Source organism: Canis lupus, chromosome 3, assembly GCF_048164855.1.
Source record: "Canis lupus baileyi chromosome 3, mCanLup2.hap1, whole genome shotgun sequence".
Lineage (NCBI taxonomy): Eukaryota > Metazoa > Chordata > Mammalia > Carnivora > Canidae > Canis > Canis lupus.
In genome coordinates, this window is record NC_132840.1 from 32,952,176 (window position 1) to 32,975,191 (window position 23,016).

Consider the following 23,016-nt stretch of genomic DNA (forward strand, 5'->3'; position numbering starts at 1 on the left):
GAAGAATTGATATTAATTCTTACTTAAATGTTTGGTAGAATCTATTAGCAAAACCATCAGATCTGGCTTTTCTGTAGAAAAGATCAGGAGATCTTTGATTACTGATCTAGCGTCCTTACTAAGTTATAGGTCTCTTGAAATTTTCTATTTTTTCTGGATTTAGTCTTATTAAGTCTTATGTTTCTAGAAATTTGTCCATTTCATCTAGGTCATTCAATTTATTGCAGCATAATTGTTCATAATACTCTTACGACTTTTGGGTAGGGATTGGTAGGAATATCCCCACATTGATTTCAGATTTTAGTATTTTGAATCCTCTCTTTTTTTCTTAGTCCATCTGGTAGCTAATGGTTTGTGTTATTCAAAGAACCAACTTTTGGTTTTACTAATTTTGTTATTCCCAATTTCATTTATCTTTGCTTATAATCATTATGATTTCCTTCATTCTGCTAGTTTTGGGTTTAATTTGTTCTTTTTCTTGTTTCTTAAGTTGTAAAGATAGTTGTTGATGTGAGATTTTTCTTTTCTTAATTTAAGCATCTATAGCTATAAATTTCCCCCTTAGCACTGCTTTCAGTGGGTCCTATAAGGTTTAGTATGTTGTATTTTTGTTTTCATTGTCTCTAAATATTTTCCAATTTCTCTGTGATTTTCTTCTTTGAGCTATTGGTTGTTTGAGAGTATATTACTTGGAGAACTGGGTGACGGGCACTATGGAGGGTACTTGATGGGATGAGCATAGGGTGTTATGCTGTATGTTGGCAAAATGAATTTAAATTTTAAAAAAGTATATTACCTAATTTCCATAAATTTATAAATTTTCTGGTTTTACCTCTATTCTAACTTCATCCTGTTTTCAGAAAAGACAACTTTGTATAGGTCTCTTTTAAAAAAATCTATTGAATCCTAATTTGTGGTCTGACGTATGGTCTATCCTGGAAAAGTCCCATGTGCACTTCAAAGAATGTGGATGCTATTGTTGTTGGTAGAGTGTTTTCATATGTCTGTTAGACCTAGTTGGTTTATTGTGTTAGGGCCTGTTTCTTTACTTCTGTCTGGTTGTTCTATCCATTATTGAGTGGGTTGTTAAAGTCTCCATTATTGTAGAAATATCTATTTTTCCATTTAATTCTGTCAGTTTTTGTGTCATGTTTTAGTGGTCTGTCATTAGGCACATAGATGTTTGGGCTTATCATATCTTCTTGCTGTTGTACTGAACCTTTTATTAATATATAATGTCAGTTTGCTTCTTGTAACCTCTTTTGATTTAAAGTCTACTTTGTGTAAAGTACTGTAGTCAGCCCTACTCTCTTTTGGTTATATTTGCATGGAATGTCTTTTTCCATCCTTTCATTTTTCATGTTGCTGTGTCTTTGGTTCTAAAGTGGGTCTCTTATAGACAGTGTATAGTTGGATCATGTGTTTTTTTATTCATTCTTCCAATCTTTGTCTTTTGTAGCATTTAATCCATCTACATTTCAAGCAGTTAGTGATAAGGAAGGACTTAGTCATTTTGCTCTGTGGTTTCTATATGTTCTGCAGCTTTTTTGTTCCTCATTTCCTGTTTTTTTTTTTTGTTTAGCTGATTTTTTTTATAACAAAATGTTTAACCCCCTTTCTCTTTTCCTTTTATGTATATTCTGTAACTATTTTCTTTTGGTTATCATGGAGTTACATTTAATATCCTAAAGTTAATTTGAATTTATATCAGCTTCACCTCAATAACATAAAAAACTGCTAATTTACATCTTTATCCCCACCCTTTTAGTCAATGATGTCCCCAAATTACATCATTATACAGTGTCTGCCCCAGAGTTTAAAATGGTAATTCCTTTTGATCCATTTGCCTATTAAATTATGTTGAAAATGGGGGCACCTTGGTGGCTTAGTCAATTAAGTATCTATCTTTGGCTCAGGTCATGATGTCTGGGTCCTGCAGTTGAGTCCCATGTTGGGCTCCCTGCTCAGCAGGGGAGTCTACTGCTCCCTCTACTTTTCCCCTCCTTCCTGTTCATGCTCTCTCTAAAATAAAAAGATAAAATTTATAAATTATGTAGAAAACAAAATTTGGAGTTACAAACCAAAATTTGGAGTTACAAACCCAAGTTACAAAACAGAATTTGGAGTTATAACCAAAGTTATAACAGTTTTTAGAGTAAAATCTTTTAGAAAATGTATTAGTTTCTTGAATACTATAGAAAACAAAAAGAGTCACAAACAAGTTTTTGGGTTTGTTTTTTGTTTGTTTTTTTTGTTTTGTTTTTAAGTAATTTGTACACCCAACATGGGGCTTGAACCCACAACCCCAAGATCAAGAGTCACATACTCTGCCAACTGAACCATCCAGGGACTCCTACAAACCAGTTTTAATATATCTCTAGCTTTTTAAATTGCCCTTGTGTTTACCTTTATTGAGATCTTTATTGCTTCATATGATTTCTTCTTACTGTCTAGTGTTACTTTATTTTACACTGCAGGATTCCTTTGAGCATATCTTACAGGGCAGGTCTAGTGGTAATGAACTTCTTCAGCTTTTGTTTATCTGGGAATATCTTGATTTCTCCCTCACATTTGAAGGACAGTTTTGCTGGATATAGAATTCTTGATTGACAGGGGGTTTTTTTGTGTGTGTTTTGTTTGTTTGTTTGTTTGTTTGTTTCCTTTTAACAATTTGAACATATTGGCCCACTCTCTTCTGGCCTTCAAAGTTTCTGATGAGAAATCTGGAGATAATCTCATTGAGCACCCCTTGTGTGTGATTTGCTTCTCTCTCACTGCTTCCAAGATTTTCTCTCTCTTTAGCCTTCAAAAATTTGATTTTAGTGTGTTCTGGTGTGAGTCTTCTTGAGTTCATCTTACTTTGGAGCTCCTAGGATGCTTATATTCATGTCTTTCATCAAATTTGGAAGTTTTCAGCCATGTTGTTTTTTTAATATTCTTTTTGTCCTTTCTCGCCACCACTTTCTTCTGGGACTCCCACAATGTTTAGTTTGGTCTGCTTGTTGGTATTTCATAAGTTCTTGAAGCTCCATTCACTTCCTTAGGTCTTTTTGCTTTCTGTTCCTCTGATTCAATAATCTCCATTGTCCTGTCTTCAACTTGGTTGATTCTTCTGCCTGCTCAAATATGCCTTTGAGTCCCTCTAGTGAGTTTTGTATTTCAGTTATTGTACTTTTCCAGGATTTCTTTTCTTTTTCTGTTTGTTGGTTTTTCTCTTTTGTTCTACATCATTTCCTTGACTTTATATCTTCCTTTAGTTCTTTGAATATCTTTAAGAATCATGGTCTAGAAGTCTTTCCTAAAAGATCTTCCATCAGGTTTTTTTTTTTATAGGAACAGTCTCGTGGATTTCTTTTTCTCTTAAATGAGCCATACCTCCCTATTGTTTAGCATATCTTGTGATTTTTTTTTCTTGTTGAAAACTGGACATTGGAACTAACAATATGGTAACTCTGGAAATCAGATTGTTTCCTTTCTCTAATCTCTTTGCTGTTTGTTACTGTTTTTGTTTTGTTTGGATCTGTGCCAAGTATCAGCCTGAGATATAAATTATAAGGTCTTTTTAGCTCTTTTCTGAGCCTTTTCTTGGGTATATACAGTCACTTTGGAATTTTCTTTGTATATGCATTTGTGCGTTTTGGAGGGTTTTGTTAAGATTTTTATTTCAGAGAAAAGTGAAGCACAATTGGGGAGGGGTAGAGGGAGAGGGACAAGCAGACTCCCCACTGAGCACAGAGCCTGGCTCGGGCTTGAACCCAGGACTCTGAGATCATGACCTGAGCTAAAGTCAGACACTTAACTAAGTTACCCAGGTACCCCTGTGCATTTGTTTTGGATGTCTTAGTCTTTAATGTCTGGCTCCCCAAATTGGAAAAAGAATTAAATGAAGACAAGGGAAATATAAAGGATACTAACCCTTTACCTTCCCTAGAAATCACTTTGGTTGGAGGGAGGGATACATTGAACAGTTGGGGAGGTGCAACAGCAGTGACTGCTCACTTGTTTGTACCTATTAGAAGCAGCAATCTGTGATCAGAAAACAGATCCCTGATAAATTGAGGATATGGTCCTTTTCCCCATTCTGGCTCCCACAAACTAAGTGCATGCTGCTCTGGGTGTACTGGCTGGGGAATGGACAGCTGCTATTGTGCTAAGAGCTGAAATTAATGGAAACAAGTCACAACTTACTGTCCAAGGCTTCTTCTGGAAGCCTTTAATAAACTCCAGAGTTCCTGGGTAGCTCTGTCGTTACGTGTCTGCTTTTGGTCCTGGGATTGAGCCCCAGGTCTCCCTCACCTTCTGTCCCCCTTCCTGCTCGTGTGCATGTGCTCTCTCCCTCTCTTAAATAAATAAATAAAATAAAATAAACTCCAGAGTTCCAACATAGTTATGTTACACAAAGTTTCCCAATGTACTTGTTCACTCTGTGGGGAGACTGATCTATAATTAAATACATTAAATGGTCACTATCTGTCCTTTTGCCACAGTTTTACTCAGTCATCTCTTGGTTGTATGAAACTTATCCTCTAGTAGATTTTTCAGGAAGGAGATTTATGTCCTACTCTCTTGAGTTCTTGTTATTCATGTTCAATCTTTTATAGCCTTGCTATTTGAAGTATAGCTTGGCTGGGTTGGGTATAAAATCCTTGTTTACCTTTTTCTTCCTGGTTCCTTGAAACAATTTCTTCACTGGTGACTTGGTTTGTATGTTGCTTGTTAAGTCTGATGACAGTCTAATTCTCTGTGTAATTTATTTAATCTTTTTATAAGCCCTGAAGATTTTTTTTTCTTTGTTTTTAAATTTAGTCCTTGTACTGTGATATGTCTCAGATGATCTAGGTTAGTCTTTCCCAGAACTTGGTGGATTCTTTCAGTGTATTGATTTAGGTCTTCTTTTTTTTTAAATTATTTTTATTTCTGGAAAGCTTTCCTAGATAATAGTTTTATTATTTTTTTTAAGATTTTACTTATTTATTCATAGAGATACAGCTAGAGAGAGAGAGGCAGAAACACAGGCAGAGGGAGAAGCAGGCACCATGCAGGGAGCCTGACGTGGGACTCCATCCCAGGTCTCCAGGACCACGCCTCAGGCTGTAGGTGGCGCTAAACCGCTGCGCCACCGGGGCTGCCCTAGATAATAGTTTTAAATACTAGTTAGTTTCCCCCTCAGGAACTTCAAATATACGTATCATAGATCTTTGTCTTTCTTCCATATCAACACTCAATCTTAGATCAGTTTTGTTCTTCTTTTTAAAAAATTTTGTTTTCTTGAATTTCTTCCCCTTACTAAATTTTGATTCAAATCCATCCTTCTTTGAGTACCTTGTAAGTTAGTTTTTTTATATTTGATATAATTTTATCTCTTTCTTTCCATTTTAATGAGTTGTTTCATCTTTTTGTTAAAGTTATTTTTTTCACATTCCAAAATGCTTATGGTAATTCAGTTTAAAGTGCCATGTTAAAATTTTCTTCTGATTTGTTGTTGGGTCTTTTATTGTTTTTGTTTTTCAAATAAGCTCCACACCCAGCGTGGAGCCTAACACAGGGCTTGAACTCATGACCTTGAGATCAAGACCTGAGCTGAGATGAGGAGTTAGACACATAACTGAGACATCCAGGTACTCCTGTTGTTGGTTTATAGAAAATAATTTTGCTGAAACGTGTAGATTTCCTGCTTACATATTTCTTACAATAATAGCTTTATATGGAATTGGTTTGAATTTTATATTTTTTGTTATTTAATTGACATAGTTCCTCATGTCCATTAGTGATGTCATTTAGCAATATGAGGTTTTTTCAGTGATGTTACTGGTCATGATACAGTAGAGAGGGGAGTGGTTTTTTTATTTTGTTTTATAAGATACTGAGTTTTCTCCCTTATTTTCTTTTTTTTCCCTTCACTACCCAGGAATGCTGAAAGTTGGGTCATATATAGTTTTATGTGCATTCCTTGTTAATTTTTTGTTTTGGATCTGGGGAGGGGATACTATTATCTTCCAGACCCAGAGTCTATGTATAGATTTTTAAAAACTATTACTTAAATGGTAACAAGGAAGAATTATGTTAACATTTAATAAATAATAAAATATTACTACAAAAGTTAATTCCCTTTTCCATTTTAGTTATTTTATGTGGCCTTTTTTCTTTCTCTTATTGTCTAATTTGTCCTATGTAAATACTTAGAAGACATGCAGTCATGGTTATTGATTGTTTAAAAATTTATGTGCTCCCCATTGTTCAGTTGAGGTCTTAACTAATGTAGTTATAGGGAGATGGTATTTGAATTTGGCTCCATCACTTAATTGGTTTGTTACATTTAGTGCCTTCCTTCACTTCTCTGGCCCCATCTGGAAAAATGAGGTTGAGGTGAACATTTCCATATTAGACTTAGGATTCAATAGAGCAACTTTGTAAAACACCTGAAACATTTAATTGAGCACTTGTCATTGTTTCAAATACTCAAAGCATCTAAAAAAGCCTGAACTGTGAAACCTATTGGTAACATCTTTCTTTTTCAGGTTGCTGGAGGAGCCAATGTGACTCAGATTTCAGAAGCACTGAGCCGATACAGGAATAGGTCATGTTTTATGAAGGAAGCTCTCTATAGGCTCTTCACAGAGACATTTTCAATGCAGGTAACCATGCCTGCTATTTTAAAGGTAACTATACCTCAGACAGGCTTTTGCTACTACTTTTTACTTAGTTCAGTTAAAGCTATTTACCAAACAGAGTACAACAACTTATGTGCCTTATTCTATAGTGAGCCAAAAAGTACCCTCATGGAAAAAGGAAAACAATGTTTGGCTTAACTGCCAGATCATCTCTCATTTTGAGCATCTAAATTAGAATCATCCAGTGTTTTGGTTTAGTCTGAGAAGGGAGTTTAGGACATTTGTACTATTTTGCCTAAAATAGGATATCTTAATCTATAAACATGTATTCACTTTACCCTAAATGTTTTTTCTTGTTTATTCATTTGTTTACTCTTTAAAATCTAATACCTGGTTTTCTAAAAGAAAACAACAATGTCTCCAACAGAATTGGGGCAAAGTATAATATTTGAAGGTGGCCAGATCTACTACTTAACAGTATTTTGTGAGTAAAGTAAAATTACCAGTATTGATAGGGTCAGACTTTACTTTGGTTTTCAGAAGAATGAGTTTATTTTAAATGTTACTGGAAATACTGAGTGGTTTGAAAGAAAAGAGCAGTTATTTAAAGTGAAATGTAAAATGAAAATGAATTGAAGCCACTTTGTCTTTATTATTATTTGTAATTCTTTATAGTTCCTTTAAAAAATTGGGTGTTTCTGTACTGTGAGAGATTAGATTTATTCGTAACTTAAAAGTATACTGTATAAAGTGAAAAAAAACTCTGGACCTTTGTTTCCCATTAGAAATGAGATTGAATTAGATGTTCTAAAGTCCTTTTCATATCTAAGATTCTGTGATTTTTGAAAATCAAGTTTTGTGTTTTTTTTATTTCTACATATTTAACTTACAGATGACAATCCAGTGAAATCCTAGGAATAGTTTAGCAATATAGAAAAAAGTCCTCTTCCATACTTGAAATGTGTCTTAGGTTTGTCTCTAGGCTCTGTTACTCAGAGTGAGGGGCTCTGGTCTCTTAAAATCATGGTTCATGCCAGTTTCTGAGCTAGAGAGAGACAGAACAGATTGTATTGTTGCTGAATGTTAGTGCAGGTGTGGTCTAAGCTTAGTACAACACCTTCATGTTACATCTGTGTTTTAGGTCTTCCACAGTCTTGTCCCCTAGAGACCTCTCTAATGTTATGTTTGCAGTTTTCAAATTTGTTCAAAATTCTGTTAAATTCAGATTTTTTTCCTCCTCTGTTGGTGGGTTCATCCCATCCTTTTGTCTGTTTTGTGTATTTCTTTTTTTTTTTTTTAATTTTTATTTATTTATGATAGTCACAGAGAGAGAGAGGCGCAGAAACACAGGCAGGGGGAGAAGCAGGCTCCATGCACTGGGAGCCCGATGTGGGATTCGATCCCGGGTCTCCAGGATCGCGCCCTGGGCCAAAGGCAGGCGCCAAACGGCTGCGCCACCCAGGGATCCCTGTTTTGTGTATTTCTTTATCACATTTCCCTTCCTTAGGAATCTCCTCTTTATTCCATCCCTACCACTTCCTTCTGTCCAATTCTTATCTAAGATCCTTCCTAAATATGCTCTCTTAATGAAGAATGCTGAGCCATACCAGAAATGAATGCTCCCTCCACAGCTACCTTAGGCAGCACTTTATATATACTTTTATGGTGCTTTTTTTTTTCCCAGTTTCATATTTTGATAGCCTTAGCAATGTTATTTGTTTACATACTATATTTTTTTCCACAAGGCTTTATGCTAAGGAATAGGGTGTGATTCATGTTTCTGTCCCCTGTAGTGCTTATCACAATGCCTTGTATGAAGTGAGGTTCAATAAATGGTTATGAAATCATGGAGGAAATGAAGTCCAGAGAAGGAGAGTGACTTGGCTAAAGTCTCACAGCTAGTTAATGGTTTCACTTGGATGGGTAGGTATTGCTGGTGTCCTAAAAAAGCAAATGCTGAGGATAGGAAAAAATGTTTCTGTCCCAATGAGCAAATATTTTTGCCAGCTAACACAAAAACAAGATAGTATGAAGAATGCTCATGTTGTCATATGCCACTAAAAACCAGTTCATCTTCAGCTTGTGGCTGTAGGAATGAGGAATCATCCATTGGATTTGCCAGTGCAGTTCACAGCCAGTGCTTGCGCCCTCAACTTAACACGCCAGGGCCTGGCCAGGGGAATGCCTGTTCGTCTGTTGTCAGAGGTCACCTGTCTGCTTTTCAAGGCTCTGAAAAATTTCCCCCATTACCAGCAGGTAATTTGAATTGAATACTTGACTGCTTCTTCCTTCAGAAAAAATATATGAAAAAAAATTATTATTAGCTATTATTAGTATTTTTTTATTATTTTTCATCTACCCTGAAAGAGAGAGAGAATAGATAAGGAATCTTTTTGTTAAAAAAAAAAATAGCAGATTTGGATAAGCATTTGGGTTTACATTTAAAAAAAAGTTTTTTAGAAACCAGTAACCCAGAATCCATGTACTATTAACACTTCAGCACATCCCTGTAGGCTTAACATCATATGTGAAAGTTAAATTAAAAAAAAAAAGTTAAACTGAATTGAATCATAGATACAAATATAGAGGCTAAAAACTGTAAAACTTCTAGAAGAAAACAGGACAAAATATTTGTGACCTCAAAGTAGGCAAAGTTTTCTTAGGATACAAAAAGCACACATCCTAAAAGAAAAATAATAAATTAGAATTCATCAAAATTAAAAGCTTCTCACATGCACACACACCCACAAATTGGAAAGGCTAAGTCATGGGCTGGGAAAAATGTTTGTTTTTTGTATATGAGAAAGGACTTTTATAGAGAATATAAAGAATTCAGTAGCACAAGATGAATAAATCAATTTCTTAAGACAAAAGATTTGAGCACTTTACTGAAGATATGCAGATGACAAATGAGCATGTGAAAAGATGCTCAGTATTTTTAGTTATCAGGGAAATGAAAATTAAAACCACATTGAAATACCACTGCATACCAAGATACTACTACACAGCCTCTAGATTGGTTGAAATTTTTAAATAAATATTTTATTTATTCATGAGAGAGAGACAGAGAGGGGCAGAGACACAAGCAGAAGGAGAAGCAGGCTCCTTGCAAGGAGCCCAGTTCAAGACCCAATCCTGGATTGGCATCACACTCTAAGCTGAAGGCAGACGCTTAACCGATGAGCCACCCAGGTGTCCCAAGATTGGTTGAAATTAAAAGACTGACCAAATGTTGACAAAGGTGTAGAGCAACTGAAATTCTCATATATAGATGTTAAGAGTTGTAAAATGAGAGATCCTTGGATGGCTCAGCAGTTTAGTGCCTCCCTTCGGCCCAGGGCGTGGTCCTGGAGTCCGGGGATCGAGTCACATCAGGCTCCCTGCATGGAGCCTGCTTCTCCCTCTGCCTGTGTCTGCTTCTCTCTGTGTGTCTCTCATGAATAAATAAATAAAATCTTAAAAAAAAAAATTGTAAAATGACAAAACTATCAGTTCAGTCTGGTAGTTTCTTTCAAAGTTAGACATACCTTTTTTACTACCTAGTCATTCCACTTCTAGAGAAACAAAATCATATTTTCATACAAAAACTTGTATGTGAATGTTCATAATGTCTTTATTCATAATACATACCCTAAAGCTGAAAACTTTTCAGTTGTTGAATAGCAGGAGAATAGATAAATTATGGTTTATTCATATAAGAAACTCCTATTTGACAATAAAAAGGAATAAAGTACTGATAACATGCAACATGGATGAATATCAAAAACATTATATGCTGAGCAAAATAAGCCAGATACAGAAGAGTAAATATTATATGATTTTATTTATGTGAAACTTGAGAAAAGATTAATCTGTAATGACAATGTAATTTTCTGGGGTTGAGGTTTGTAAGTTTGGGATTGACTAGAAGGTGGTATGTGCAACTCTTGGGGTGATGGAAATATTTTTTATCTCAGTTATGGTGATGGTGGATGGTAGTGGTTATACAGCTGTATCAATTTGCCAAATCTAATTTAAGTGTATACTTAAAATGGAAATTTTTAAAAAATAAAATAAGGAAGGTGGCCTTTCCTCATTAAAAAAAATCTACACTTCCACTTTCTGAAATGGAAGCTCCCTCACAGTTTAGCATTAATTCCTTCATGGAAGGCATCAGTTGGAGTAACAACTACCCCTATAAAAGGGCATGAATTCTCCATTTGGCCATAATTTCCACCACTGCCCTGCTGTGTCACACTCAGCCCTCTTCACTTATTTATGTTACTGCCTAGTTTCTGTTGGCATTTCAGGCTTGCTGCCCCTGCTTCATACCCTGTACTTCAGTTAGACTGGCCTACTCATGGCCTTTCAAAGAGATGGTGTATTTTTCTATTCCTACAACTTTCTCAGGCAGCCTTCTCTTTCTTTCCTGTCCATATAGACTCAGTTCAACCCCTGCCAGTCTTAGGTTGCAAGTATAGCTCTAACACAGAGTTAGTTATGAGATCTGGTAAGGACATTTGTAGATGGCCAGGCTTCAGGTAATTGACTTGGATTGACACATAGGCAGGCCACTAGAGTTCAGAGGAAAGAGATCCCTTCCTTTGCCAGAAAAAAAAAAAAAAAAAAAAAGTAGCAGGGGGGTTATTCTTTAGGCAGAGGTGAATGATTAAATGAAGAACTTGGAGAGGGCCAGATACACAGTGAGTTCTCAGTAAGAAAAGTTCGTTGGTGGCACCTTCCAAGTGCTTAGAATCTTTTAGAAATGAGGTATACCTTTGCTCAAAATTATTTTTCTTTATTTCCTTAAAGTTACAGAAGAATTGTCTTCTCTCCTTAACTAATTCCAGGATTCTTGTGGATGTTCCATTTGACAGGCAAGTATAAAACTTGGTCATCTGATTTTGGGATATTTACCAGCGTTATTCTGAACATTGTTGACTTTTGGTTATTAGCTTCTTAGCAAGGGTTTGATTAAGGCTGGGCTAAGGTGTTTGAGGAGGATTTTCTGTTGAGCCTCTGCCACAGAGGTGATTGAAAGTCCCCTACAGGGGCAGCCTGGGTGGCTCAGCGGTTTAGTGCCGCCTTCAGCCCAGGGCATGATCCTGGAGACCCGGGATGGAGTCCCATGTCAGCCTCCCTGCATGGAGCCTGCTTCTCCCTCTGCCTTAGTCTCTGCCTCTCTCTCTCTCTCATGAATAAATAGATGAAATCTTAAAAAAAAAAAAAGTCCCCTATAGATAACCCTAGAACAATGTGGGGGGTTAGGAACACTGACCTCCCTTATCCCCATCTTGCGAAGTCAAAAATGCATGTATAACTTTTTTTAAAGATTTTATTTATTTATTCATGAAAGACACAGAGAAAGGCAGACACATAAGCAGAGGGAGAAGCAGGGAGCCTGACATGGGACTTGATCCCGGGACTCCGGGATCACACCCTGGGCCAAAGGCAGGTGCTAAACTGTTGAGCCACCCAGGGATCCCCACGTATAACTTTTAAGTCACCAAAAACTTTACTCATAGCCTCTTGTTGACTGGAAAGTTTTAGTGATAAACAGTTGATTAACATGTATTTTGTATGTTAAGTGTTATATATTGTATTCTACAATGAAGTAACTTAGGGAAAAAAATGTTACTAAGAAAAATCATAAAGAAGAGAAAGTACAATACATTTTCAGTACTGTATTTATTGATACCAAAAGCTTACATTATCTGTTTAGAAGATGAATTATCTGTCAGTACCCACAACCGTATCATCTTATATGATACAAAACACTGTAGATGTTGTATGTGTTACTAAAACTAGATATCAAAAATGAAAAGGTAGGGGTGCCTGGGTGGCTCACTCAGTTAAATGTCCAACTCTTGGTTTTGGCTCAGGTCATGATCTCATCTTGGGCTCCACACTCAGCTGTGAGTCTACTTCTCCCTTCTCTCCCTCTCCCCGTCCTCCTGTGCATGTCCTTTTTCTCTAAATAGATCTTTACAAAAAGAAAGAAAAGATAATGTGGGGTACCTGGCTGGCTCAGTTAGTAGAGCATATAACTCTTGATCTCGTGGTTGTTAGTTTGAGCTCCATGTTGGGGATGATGTTTACTTAGAAAGAGAGAAAGAAAGAAAAGATAATATGAAAAAGAAATACTTGGACAGCCTGGGTGGCTCAGCGGTTTAGCACCGCCTACAGCTCAGGGCGTGAGCCTGGAGACCTGGGATGGAGTCCCACATCGGGCTCCCTGCATGGAGCCTACTTCTCCCCCTGCCTGTGTGTCTGCCTCTCTCTCTCTCTCTCTCTGTGTGTGTGTCTCTCATGAATAAAAATAAAAGCTTTAAAAAGAAAAAGAAGTACTTATTTACAGAGCGCCTGGGTGGCTCACTTGGTTAGGCATCTGACTCTTGATTTGGACTCAGGTCATGATCTTGGGGTCATGAGATGGAACCCTCCATCAGAGTGTACCTTTGTATTGCATTCTCTCTCTTTCAAAAATTTATATATTTTATATATAAAATATATAAATATATATATATAAATTTGTACACACACAGGTATATTCATGCATGGGATAATGAAGAAGCAGCAATATGATTGCTTTATGGTAATGTTGTATATAATCAATAGAGTTGCTTCATGGTAGCCTAGCCTTACACTATTGAATGAATCACTATAAAATTTTTATGGCATATAGTATAGCAGTCATTTTTATAATACAATACTGTAAATATTGTTACATTTAAAAACTACCTACCTGTAATGATAGACTGATAACGCAGTTTCTACAATTATGGCAGAAAGGCATATTATATGGTAATGTAATTCTTTGAAAGCAAAGTTATAAGCTGTAAGAAAACTAACACATTGCTAATTTTATATTAAATATCACTTACCGGGCAGCCCCGGTGGCGCAGCAGTTTAGCATCGCCTGCAGCCCAGGGTATGATCCTGGAGACCTGGGATCAAGTCCCATGTCAGGCTCCTTGAATGGAGCCTGCTTCTCCCTCTGCTTGTGTCTCTGCCTCTCTCTCTCTCTTTGTGTCTCTCATGAATAAATAAATAAAATATTTAAAAATAAATAAATTTCACTTACCTTATGCATAGGTAAAGGTAGGCTGTTCACTTCCATGCAAGTCTTGCATGTGATATTCTGGATCACGAATACTTAGGTGGTGATGATGATGACGACACAGAAGCATTTCATAGTTGCTATACGGTTATTAGATGTTCACATGAAAATACACAACAGATAATGCTTATTAACTGTAAGCATGATGATTATTTACTCTTCATTAAGTGTAACTAGATCATCATAAAGGTCTTTATCCTTATTGTTTTCATGTTGAGTAGGCTGAGGAGGGGTTGGTCTTGCTATCTTGGGGGTGGAAGAGGGGAAGAGGTGGAAGTAGTGGAAGGTGAGGCTGGTACAGTTGGTGTACCTTGACAGAAATACATCATAACTTCTGTCTGACTTCTTTGCTTTTTCATTTTCTAAAAATATTTCTATATAGTACCGATCCTTCTTCCACCATTTGCTTTAGTTTCTTTGCTCATATCCTATCATCCATGTCATAAAAGAAGCCAAGAGCAGTCTTGAATAATGAGACCCTTCTGCCAGATAATCTAATGTCAGTTTATTTTCTGGCACTGCTTTTACATCTTCTTCCTCATTGTTGGGCACTGGTTTGGAAGTGCTCATCTCCATCAAATTGACCTCCATTAATTCCTCCAGTGTGGTATCTATTAGCTCTTGAATTTCTCCAATATCCATGTCTTGAAACTCTTTATCCCCCACCTTTTTATTTTTTTTGGCCATATCTAAAATCTCTTTCATGATTCCCTTGAAATCATGAATCAACAGATTCACTCTGTTATAATTACTATGAAGTCACGCACAGCATCTGGACACACTTTTCTTCAGCAGAAATTTATTATTTCAGGCTTGATGGCTTTTATGGCTTTTTCTATAACAACAGTGGCGTCTTCAATGGTGTAATCCTCCCAGACTTTCATGATGTTTTCTCTATTGGGATTCTCTTCCATAGTGTTGACAGTCCTCTCCATAGAATACTGTGTGTAATGAGCCATAAAGGTCTCTATCACCCTCTGATCTAGAGGCTGAATTAGAGGTGCTGTGTTTGAGGGCATATAGACTTCTTTAGTGCCTTCAGTGTTGAACACATGGGATTCTGGATGGGGTATTATCCAATATCAAAAGAATTTTAAAAGGCAGTCCTAAATCAATATTGCACTATATGTTAATTAGAATTGAAATAAAAATTTAAAAATTTGAAAAAGGCAGTCCTTTACTGACAAGGTACCTCTTGACTTCAGGGACGAAGTATTGATGGAACCAATCAAGAAAAAGGATTCTTGTCCAGGCCTTCTTTGTTGTATAACCAAAAGACTAGCAGCCAGTGTTTCTCTTTTCCTTTCAAGTTGTGGGGATTAATAGCTTTATAGATAATGACTGTATTTGCACAAACCAGGATGTCTCTTCCTGCCTTAAATCCTGGTGTTTGCTTCTCTCTCGATAATAAATGTCCTTTGTGGCCTTTTTTTTTTTTTTAACAGAATGGGGCACTTTCCGTCTACATTAGAAACTTGTTCAGGTAGATCTCTTTTCTCTTCTATGATTGTCTTAATGGTGTCTGGGAACTCATCTGCTGCCTCTTGATTGGCATAAGCTTTTTCTCCTGTTATCTTGACATTTTTATTTATTCATGAGAGAGACAGAGAGAGAGAGACAGGGACACAGGCAGAGGGAGAAGCAGGCTCCATGCAGGAAGCCTGATGTGGGACTCAATTCTGGAACTCCAGGATCACGCCCTGGGCCAAAGGCAGGTGCTAAACTGCTGAGCCACCCAGGGATCCCCTATCTTGACATTTTAAAATTCAAACCTCTTTCTAAAATTATCAAACCATCCTTTGCTGGCATTGAATTTTACAGTTTTAGATTATTCACAGAATGATGTCACTTTTTGTGGAGTCATATTAGAGTCTGTAATATGCCTTTATAGCAATCCTGCACCCACACAAAAGCTGCATTTTCATGCCATAAAAAGGTATTGTGCAAAAAGTACAAGATTTTCATACCTGCTGACATAGCTGCAACAACTTCACAAATTTCCTTATCCACTTTTTTTTTTTAACCTTGGTCCTTATACTGGATTCATTCGTCTTGAAATGATGGGTTTCCATAGCTGCTGACCTTAGTCTGCAGTAGGTATCAGGTAGTCGGCTTTTTCTTGTAATGTCTTGACTTTTCTCTGCTTCTTGGGAGCGCTTCCAACATCACTAGTAGCACTTTATGTGGATTCCCCCCATGGTGTTACTCCAAATTTACAATATTTCATTAAACACAAAATACACAGGAACTATAAGAGATTACTTTTTATTGCTGTATGCAATTTACTGGAAAGACAAACTGCTCATATGGAGTGATTAGTTTTACATGACATTTTAAGTGGATACTTGTAACACTTGAGCTCACTCCTATATTGACAGGAGGTGGCTGTGAAATAATTACAGTAGTATAATATATACTACAGTTAATTTTATGCAGTTATCATTTAATACTGTATCTTTGTTTACATTTCTATCGATTGGTGTCATGTATGGTCAGCGTTTGTGTACATTTCAATAAATTTTAACCTTTTATAGTAGATGTGTGTATAATTTATAGTAATAAAATAGTAAAAGAATCTAGTACCTACTATGTACATATATTTTATGCATTTATAAATACCTTTCTCTTAAATTTTTTGGATGTTTCTAGGCTTGTGGGTTGAGTTTTTTCAAATTGTCACAAATCTCCTAAAAAAATTTTCCAATATATTTATTGAAAAAAGTCTGTGTATAAGTAGACTAGTACAGTTCAAACCTGTGTTGTTCCAGGGTCCGCTGGGTTCACACATGTTGTCTCTCAAAGTGTGATTCCATTTTAGGGTAGTGAGTGGTAAGAATGTGGGCTCCAAAGAGTTAAACATACTTGGTTTCATGTCCTAGCCCGTCCATCATTATCCTCGTGCATAAGTTTCCTCATTTGTAAAATGGCGACTGTTATGAGGATTAGACGTGATAATGTTTGCAGAGTACTTAAGTCAGTGCCTAGTTTAAGAAGTAGAGGCAGTTTTAACATTAGTCATTCTTGATTTTCTTCATTATTATCAATAAAATAATAACAACATCATCCTAGATTCCAAAGGGGCTTCTCTTGAGGCCTTTATAGTCTTCCAGATTCATGAGCCCAAAAACATCACAGTTGCTGGTAATGGCAGAACAACAGGAAGCGCAGACTGACATGAACAGGACCTGTGATACTGGGGTGCAGGGTTGTAGGCTAAGCCATTCTCAAATCCAGTTAAAAGGTGTATATAAAACAGGAGTTGAGGGCAGCCCGAGTGGCTCAGCAGTTTAGTGCCGCCTTCAGCCCAGGGCCTTGATCCTGGAGACCCAGGATCGAGTCCCACGTCAGGCTCCCTTCATGGAGCCTGCTTCTCTGCCTGTGTCTCTGCCTCTGTGTCTCTCTCTCTCTCTCTCATGAATAAATAAAATTTTTAAAATAAACAAATAAATAAATGAAACGGAAGTTGGCTTTTTTTGGGGGGGGGAGTTGGCTTTTAAAATTACAGTAAGGAAGGTAGTCGTCCTCAAAAAAGAATTCTATTTCTACCTTCTTGAAAAGTTAGAACTTTCTCAACTGTCTTCATTCCTACAGTTGCAGTCAATAGGAGCTGACTACCAGCTGTCCCTATAATGCATGCATAGAAAGGCATGCATTCTCTCTAGCTAAGTGATTTGTTTGCTGTGGCATTTTAGCATTGTATAGAATTCAGATAATAAATTGCTACCTGTGGAGGAACTTCTTTCCTTTTTTCAGACCCATCATAGCAGAAACTGAATGCTAAAAAATAAGTCTTTTTTAGATCTGCTTATCTTTCTTTGAATTCTACACATTTTCCTTACATTCTTATTTGCCTGCTCTCTTCCTCTTCTCATCTCTTCCTTAGGCCATATGCCCTTGATTTTCATAGCTGAGGCTTTAAAAATCTAAGATACAGGATTTGATGAGGAGCCTAAGTGATTTCTTCTCTCCTTGTATACAGTTGAAAACTTTATTGTGAGAAAAATATGCTTTTCAGGTTTGATGCTGCCAAGTTTGTTATGAGATGGCTCTGTAAGCACGAGAACCCGAAGATGCAAACAATGGCAGTGAGCATCACCTCTATCCTAGCCTTGCAGGTATGTGATTGCTAAAGGCAGGATTTCTCTTCCTAGTCTTGATGGAGCTCTGATAGACATCCAGTATTTCACTTTTGGCTTTTTGTTTGCTTATAGCTCTCACCTGAGCAAACTGCACAACTTAAGGAAGAGCTCTTCATGGCAGTTAAGGTAGGTGGATTGCCACTTTCATAGTTTTTCCAATAAAAAAAATTGTGAACATAATTTTAAAAAGTCAGATAGTTCTTAAATAGCTTTTAAAAAAATCTGTAAGACCTCTTCCCAGAAGATACTACTTCCTACTCTTAGAGCTACTTCTGATATCTACCTCCACATCTCTAAATAAAATGCTTTTAACTTGACTTACCAGTTTTATTTTTATTTTTATTTTTTTTTAATTTTTATTTATTTATGATAGTCACACAGAGAGAGAGAGAGAGGCAGAGACACAGGCAGAGGGAGAAGCAGGCTCCATGCACCGGGAGCCTGACGTGGGATTCGATCCTGGGTCTCCAGGATCGCGCCCTGGGCCAAAGGCAGGTGCCAAACCGCTGCGCCACCCAGGGATCCCGACTTACCAGTTTTAGATGTTTTGTAGTAATTCTACTGCTATGGTAAATAAGAACGTAGCTCTCCCATATGTATCTCTACAAATTACCTCCCTTCCCAACTTAATTTTTAAAATTAAAATTCAGGTTAATTAGCATATACTATATTATTTGTTTCAGAGAATTCAGTGATTCATCAGTTGCATGCAACACATAGTGCTCTTGCTTAAATATATCATAATTTGTAATCATTATTTACATTATGATTATGCTAACATTGCTCACTAAAAAAAACATGTACCGTTGTTTTATTTTGCACTTATTTTGAGATGAGGCTTGTGATACCTAGCCCCTCAACTCCAAATCATTTTTGTTTCCTGTGAACTATTCACTCTTAGCCTTGAAATGTTTTCCTTTGGGTTGCTAGGTTTCTTCTGATTTATAAGATTTCTTCGTATATTAAGGAATTGAACCTTTGACTGTGATATTAGACATATTTTCAGCATTTGGCTGTTTGACTGTTTTTACTTTATTTATGGCATGTTTCACCATGTAGTAATTTTAAAATGTTTATAGGATTGAACTTATTATTTTATTCCTCTGGCATAGATGGCATATTTAGAAAGTATTTCCAAAAGTTTTTCATTATTTTTAACATGTAAAAATAACTTGATTTACTTGAAGCTTTTCTTTCCTTTTCTTTTTTTTTAAGACGTAACGGTTTTTCTTCTCAGTACTGCCTCTCTACCTTTTATTGAATACATTATCTTTTCTCCACTGTTAGTGGAGAATGCTGCCTCTCTCATATATTAAATTCCCGTATCTGTTTGCATCTATTTCTGGACTTGCTGAGTTAATTTGTATATCTATTTATATACTGATATCATACTTCTTATTAATTGTCTTTATAAATTCCTTAACAGTTAAGATCTTTCCTTGGGTTTCTTTTAATTATCTGTATCCTGTTTGTTTTTTTTATTTTTTTATTTTAAAGATTTTGTTTATTTATTCATGAGAGACACAGAGAGAGAGAGAGAGAGAGAGAGAGAGGCAGAGACACAGGCAGAGGGAGAAGCAGGCTCCATGCAGGGAGCCCGATGTGGGACTCAATCTTGGGTCTCCAGGATCAGGCCCTGGGCTGAAGGTGGCGCTAAACCGCTGAGCCACCTGGGCTGCCCCTGTTTGTTTTTTTTAAATTTTTTTTTTTTTTTTTTTTTAATGATAGTCACACAGAGAGAGAGAGAGAGAGAGGCAGAGACATAGGCAGAGGGAGAAGCAGGCTCCATGCACCGGGAGCCCGACGTGGGATTCGATCCCGGGTCTCCAGGATCGCGCCCTGGGCCAAAGGCAGGCGCTAAACCGCTGCGCCACCCAGGGATCCCCCTGTTTGTTTTTTTAATGTGAACATCAGAATTGGCTTGTCTAGTTCTTTTTTTTTTTTTTTTTTTTTTAAGATTTTATTTATTTTAGAAAGAGAAAGAGCAGGTGTGCAGCTGAGAAGAGGGGAAGGGGCAGAGGGAGAGGGGAGAGGGAATCTCAAGCAGATTCTCCCACTGAGTGTGGAACCCAATATGGGACTCGGTCTCACAACCCTGAGATCATAACCCAAGCCGAAACCAAGAATTGGATGCTTAATCAACCGAGCTACTCAGGTGTCCCTTGGCTTGTCTAGTTCTAAAAAGCTTTGTTTTCTTTGGGCTTTGTTAAATGTATAGATTGACGTAGAAGAATTGACATTTCCGACACTGATTTTTCCTTCTGAGAACACTGTATGTTTTTCCATTTATTCAGTCTTTCATGTCCCCCAGAAGTATGTGGATTTATTCTTCATGTTGATATTCTGTATTTCTTAAATTTATTCCTAAGGTCTTTGTCTTTTGCATTCCTGTTACAAGTGGAATCTTATGAGTATTTGGATCTAGTCAGTAAGTTTGGGGGATAAAAATCGAGTGATTTTAGACATGTTAAGTTCTAAGATGCTTGAGATGTCAAGGAGGCAGTTTGATAGGGGGTATAGCTCAGAGGATTGGGTGGACAGGACTAGAGAATAATTTGAGTCATCAATTCTGATGTGGAATGCAAGTACCTAAAGAGTGTGGAGGTTGTATAGAGAAAAGAAAAGGACTTAAATGAGTATATTTGAAGAGAAAGAGGTGCCAGGGAAGGAGAGAGAGGATGAGTTAGTTAGAATGAGTTAGTAGAAAACTAGGAAAGAGTGATGTCTTAGAATCCAAGAAAATTATTTCAAGAAAAGTTGAACAGTTATATCAGATGCTGTTGAGTAGTTCAGTGAGATGAGAGCAGAGTTGCCAGTTGGATTTGGAAGTTGTTAGTCATCTTGCTTACATTATATTAGTGGAGAAGTGGGACAAAACTTGTGTAGACTACAGTGATGAGCAAATGGGATGTGAGAAATGGAGGCAACTTTTTGATACATTTTAATGAGAAAGAAATAAAAAGGAAGACACTACATGGGAAAATTGATGGCAAAGGAAGATGGAAATAATTTGGTGCCAAATCTTTGTGTGTGTACAGAATTATATATAGAGCAGGAGTAAAGATTTTGGTTTTAGGCTAGAGCAGAAGGGGAAAGAGGAGTACATTGATGCAAGTGCAGGTAGATGGAGATTTTGTTAGGAAGAAGAGCAATAGTTTTCAGTGACAAACTAGATGAAGGGATCAAATGAGTAAAAAGACAGTGAATAAAATTGGAATAGAGAAAGAATGAGTAGTCTTGGGAGCAAATTTGTTGAGAAATATGGTAGGATTTCCAGGTACAGTTGAATACCCTCTTAAAGTATTTTGACAAATATTGAAAGTGAGGTTGCAGCAGTCTTTTTCAGTATTCAGATGTTTGGACCTGGAGCATAAAGTAGGGTGTTTAAGGCAGCACTTTTGTCAAGATGATATGATGGAGTCGCTGGAAATGGTAACAGGATAGACAGAGATACAGAAATGGAGTGAGATAGAGAACAAGTACTGAAGTAATACGAAGGGAAGAGTAGCACTTGGAAAAACAGTTTTAAATGATGTTACCAAAAATTCACCCAGACTTTGGGTGAAAACCGGTTGTGTTCAGCCACTAGTCGTAAGACCTTAGATAATTTATCTATTTTTTCTCTACCTCCGAATCTTCATCTGAAAACTGGCATCATCTGAAAAACAGGCATCTGTCCCAGGAATGTCATAGGAGTAGTAGTTTGCAGTTATTTTGAATGTCATTAAGGTGAAATATATAAAGCATCTAACCATGGGCCTGGCCATGGTCATTAGTTTCAAGGTCAACCTCACTTCCCTTGCCTTGGTGCCACTCACTCCCTTGGTTGTCTAGATGATTGCTACCAATTGTGTGTGCCACTCTTACACTTCCCTGTTGGTCCTCATAGCTTTATTTTTATGACAAACTCTTTTGGTACTTTCTTTGCTTACTGGGTAAAATATTTGAAGTGATCTCATTCCTCTTAAAAATAGACATACTCTGATTTGTTTAGAGCTATTATATATTATGTTCCTTTTCATTAGGTGGCTGAGTGAAAACTGCTATCTTTTCCCTCTCCTATGACAGTTGAATGTGCTTGAAAGAAAGCATGAATACTAGCTTAACTTGTGTCCAAAAATACTCTGATCTGAAATGGTGTTTTGGAATCTCAATTAAAGTGAACCCATGATTTTTTTAAGCTATTAGGACATATGGTTGTAGTACTAGTATTACTCTCTAGCCATCCTGATTTTGCTCAGTGACCTAGAAAAGCATACTTTTGCTCTGCCTGGCATGTCCTCCCCCCCCGTGTCTCCATTTCTTGTTATTTACCCTCTTGCTCTTCTCGTCTTATTTGCCTCAGTTTACGTATTACCTTTACATGGAGGCTTCTTTTTTCTACCTTTTCTAAAATAAAATGTGTTTTTAATGTGTTTCCTTCAGAACGTTTACCAAAACCTAAAATTCTTTTATTTAGTTGGGAAAACAGACTTTTTTTTTTTTAAATCTGCCTCACCTGAATAAGTGCTTGATTTCCAGGAGATGTTAACTAAGCAGTCTCAATAAATAATGGAGTAGCTAATATGTACTTGATTATGAGTCTTAGTAAGGACCAAGAACTAGATTTTTTTTTTTTATTTTTTATTTATTTGTGATAGTCACACACACAGAGAGAGAGAGAGGCAGAGACATAGGCAGAGGGAGAAGCAGGCTCTATGCACCAGGAGCCTGATGTGGGATTCGATCCCGGGTCTCCAGGATCACGCCCTGGGCCAAAGGCAGGCACTAAACCGCTGCGCCACCCAGGGTTCCCCAAGAACTAGATTAAGTGCTCATTAAACTTTAACTTTTTTTTCCCTTTAATCCTCATAAAAACCTTAGGAGTTAGGTGTAACTCATTATATATAGAGAAAATGGATCATAAAGCTATTAAGCGGTAGAAAAACTATTGGCTTTTCTTGTAATCGAATCAATCACTGGGGCATCTAACTTTTTGTCTCTTTGGTTTTTAGGAACTTCTAGCAATAGTAAAACAAAAGACTACTGAGAATTTAGATGATGTCACCCTCTTGTTTACTTTGAAAGCACTTTGGAATCTTACAGATGAGTCTCCAGCTGCCTGCAATCACTTTATGGAAAATCAAGGATTGGCGATCTTTATCCAAGTCTTGGAGGTGGGAAGACA

General features: G+C 36.9%; 1 protein-coding gene across 6 annotated transcripts in view; it reads left to right on the top strand.

The window, feature by feature from the left end:
* The window catches only part of ZYG11A (zyg-11 family member A, cell cycle regulator), a 76,223-nt gene that overhangs the window by 41,229 nt on the left and 11,978 nt on the right, over positions 1–23,016 (top strand). For all 6 annotated transcript variants that reach the window (XM_072820252.1, XM_072820249.1, XM_072820253.1 and 3 more), the window contains exons 4-9: positions 6,519–6,659; positions 8,691–8,867; positions 11,403–11,467; positions 17,726–17,825; positions 17,922–17,975; positions 22,844–23,005. In XM_072820252.1, coding sequence (XP_072676353.1) covers positions 6,519–6,659; positions 8,691–8,867; positions 11,403–11,467; positions 17,726–17,825; positions 17,922–17,975; positions 22,844–23,005 — 699 coding nt within the window. The remainder of the gene's footprint in view (positions 1–6,518; positions 6,660–8,690; positions 8,868–11,402; positions 11,468–17,725; positions 17,826–17,921; positions 17,976–22,843; positions 23,006–23,016) is intronic.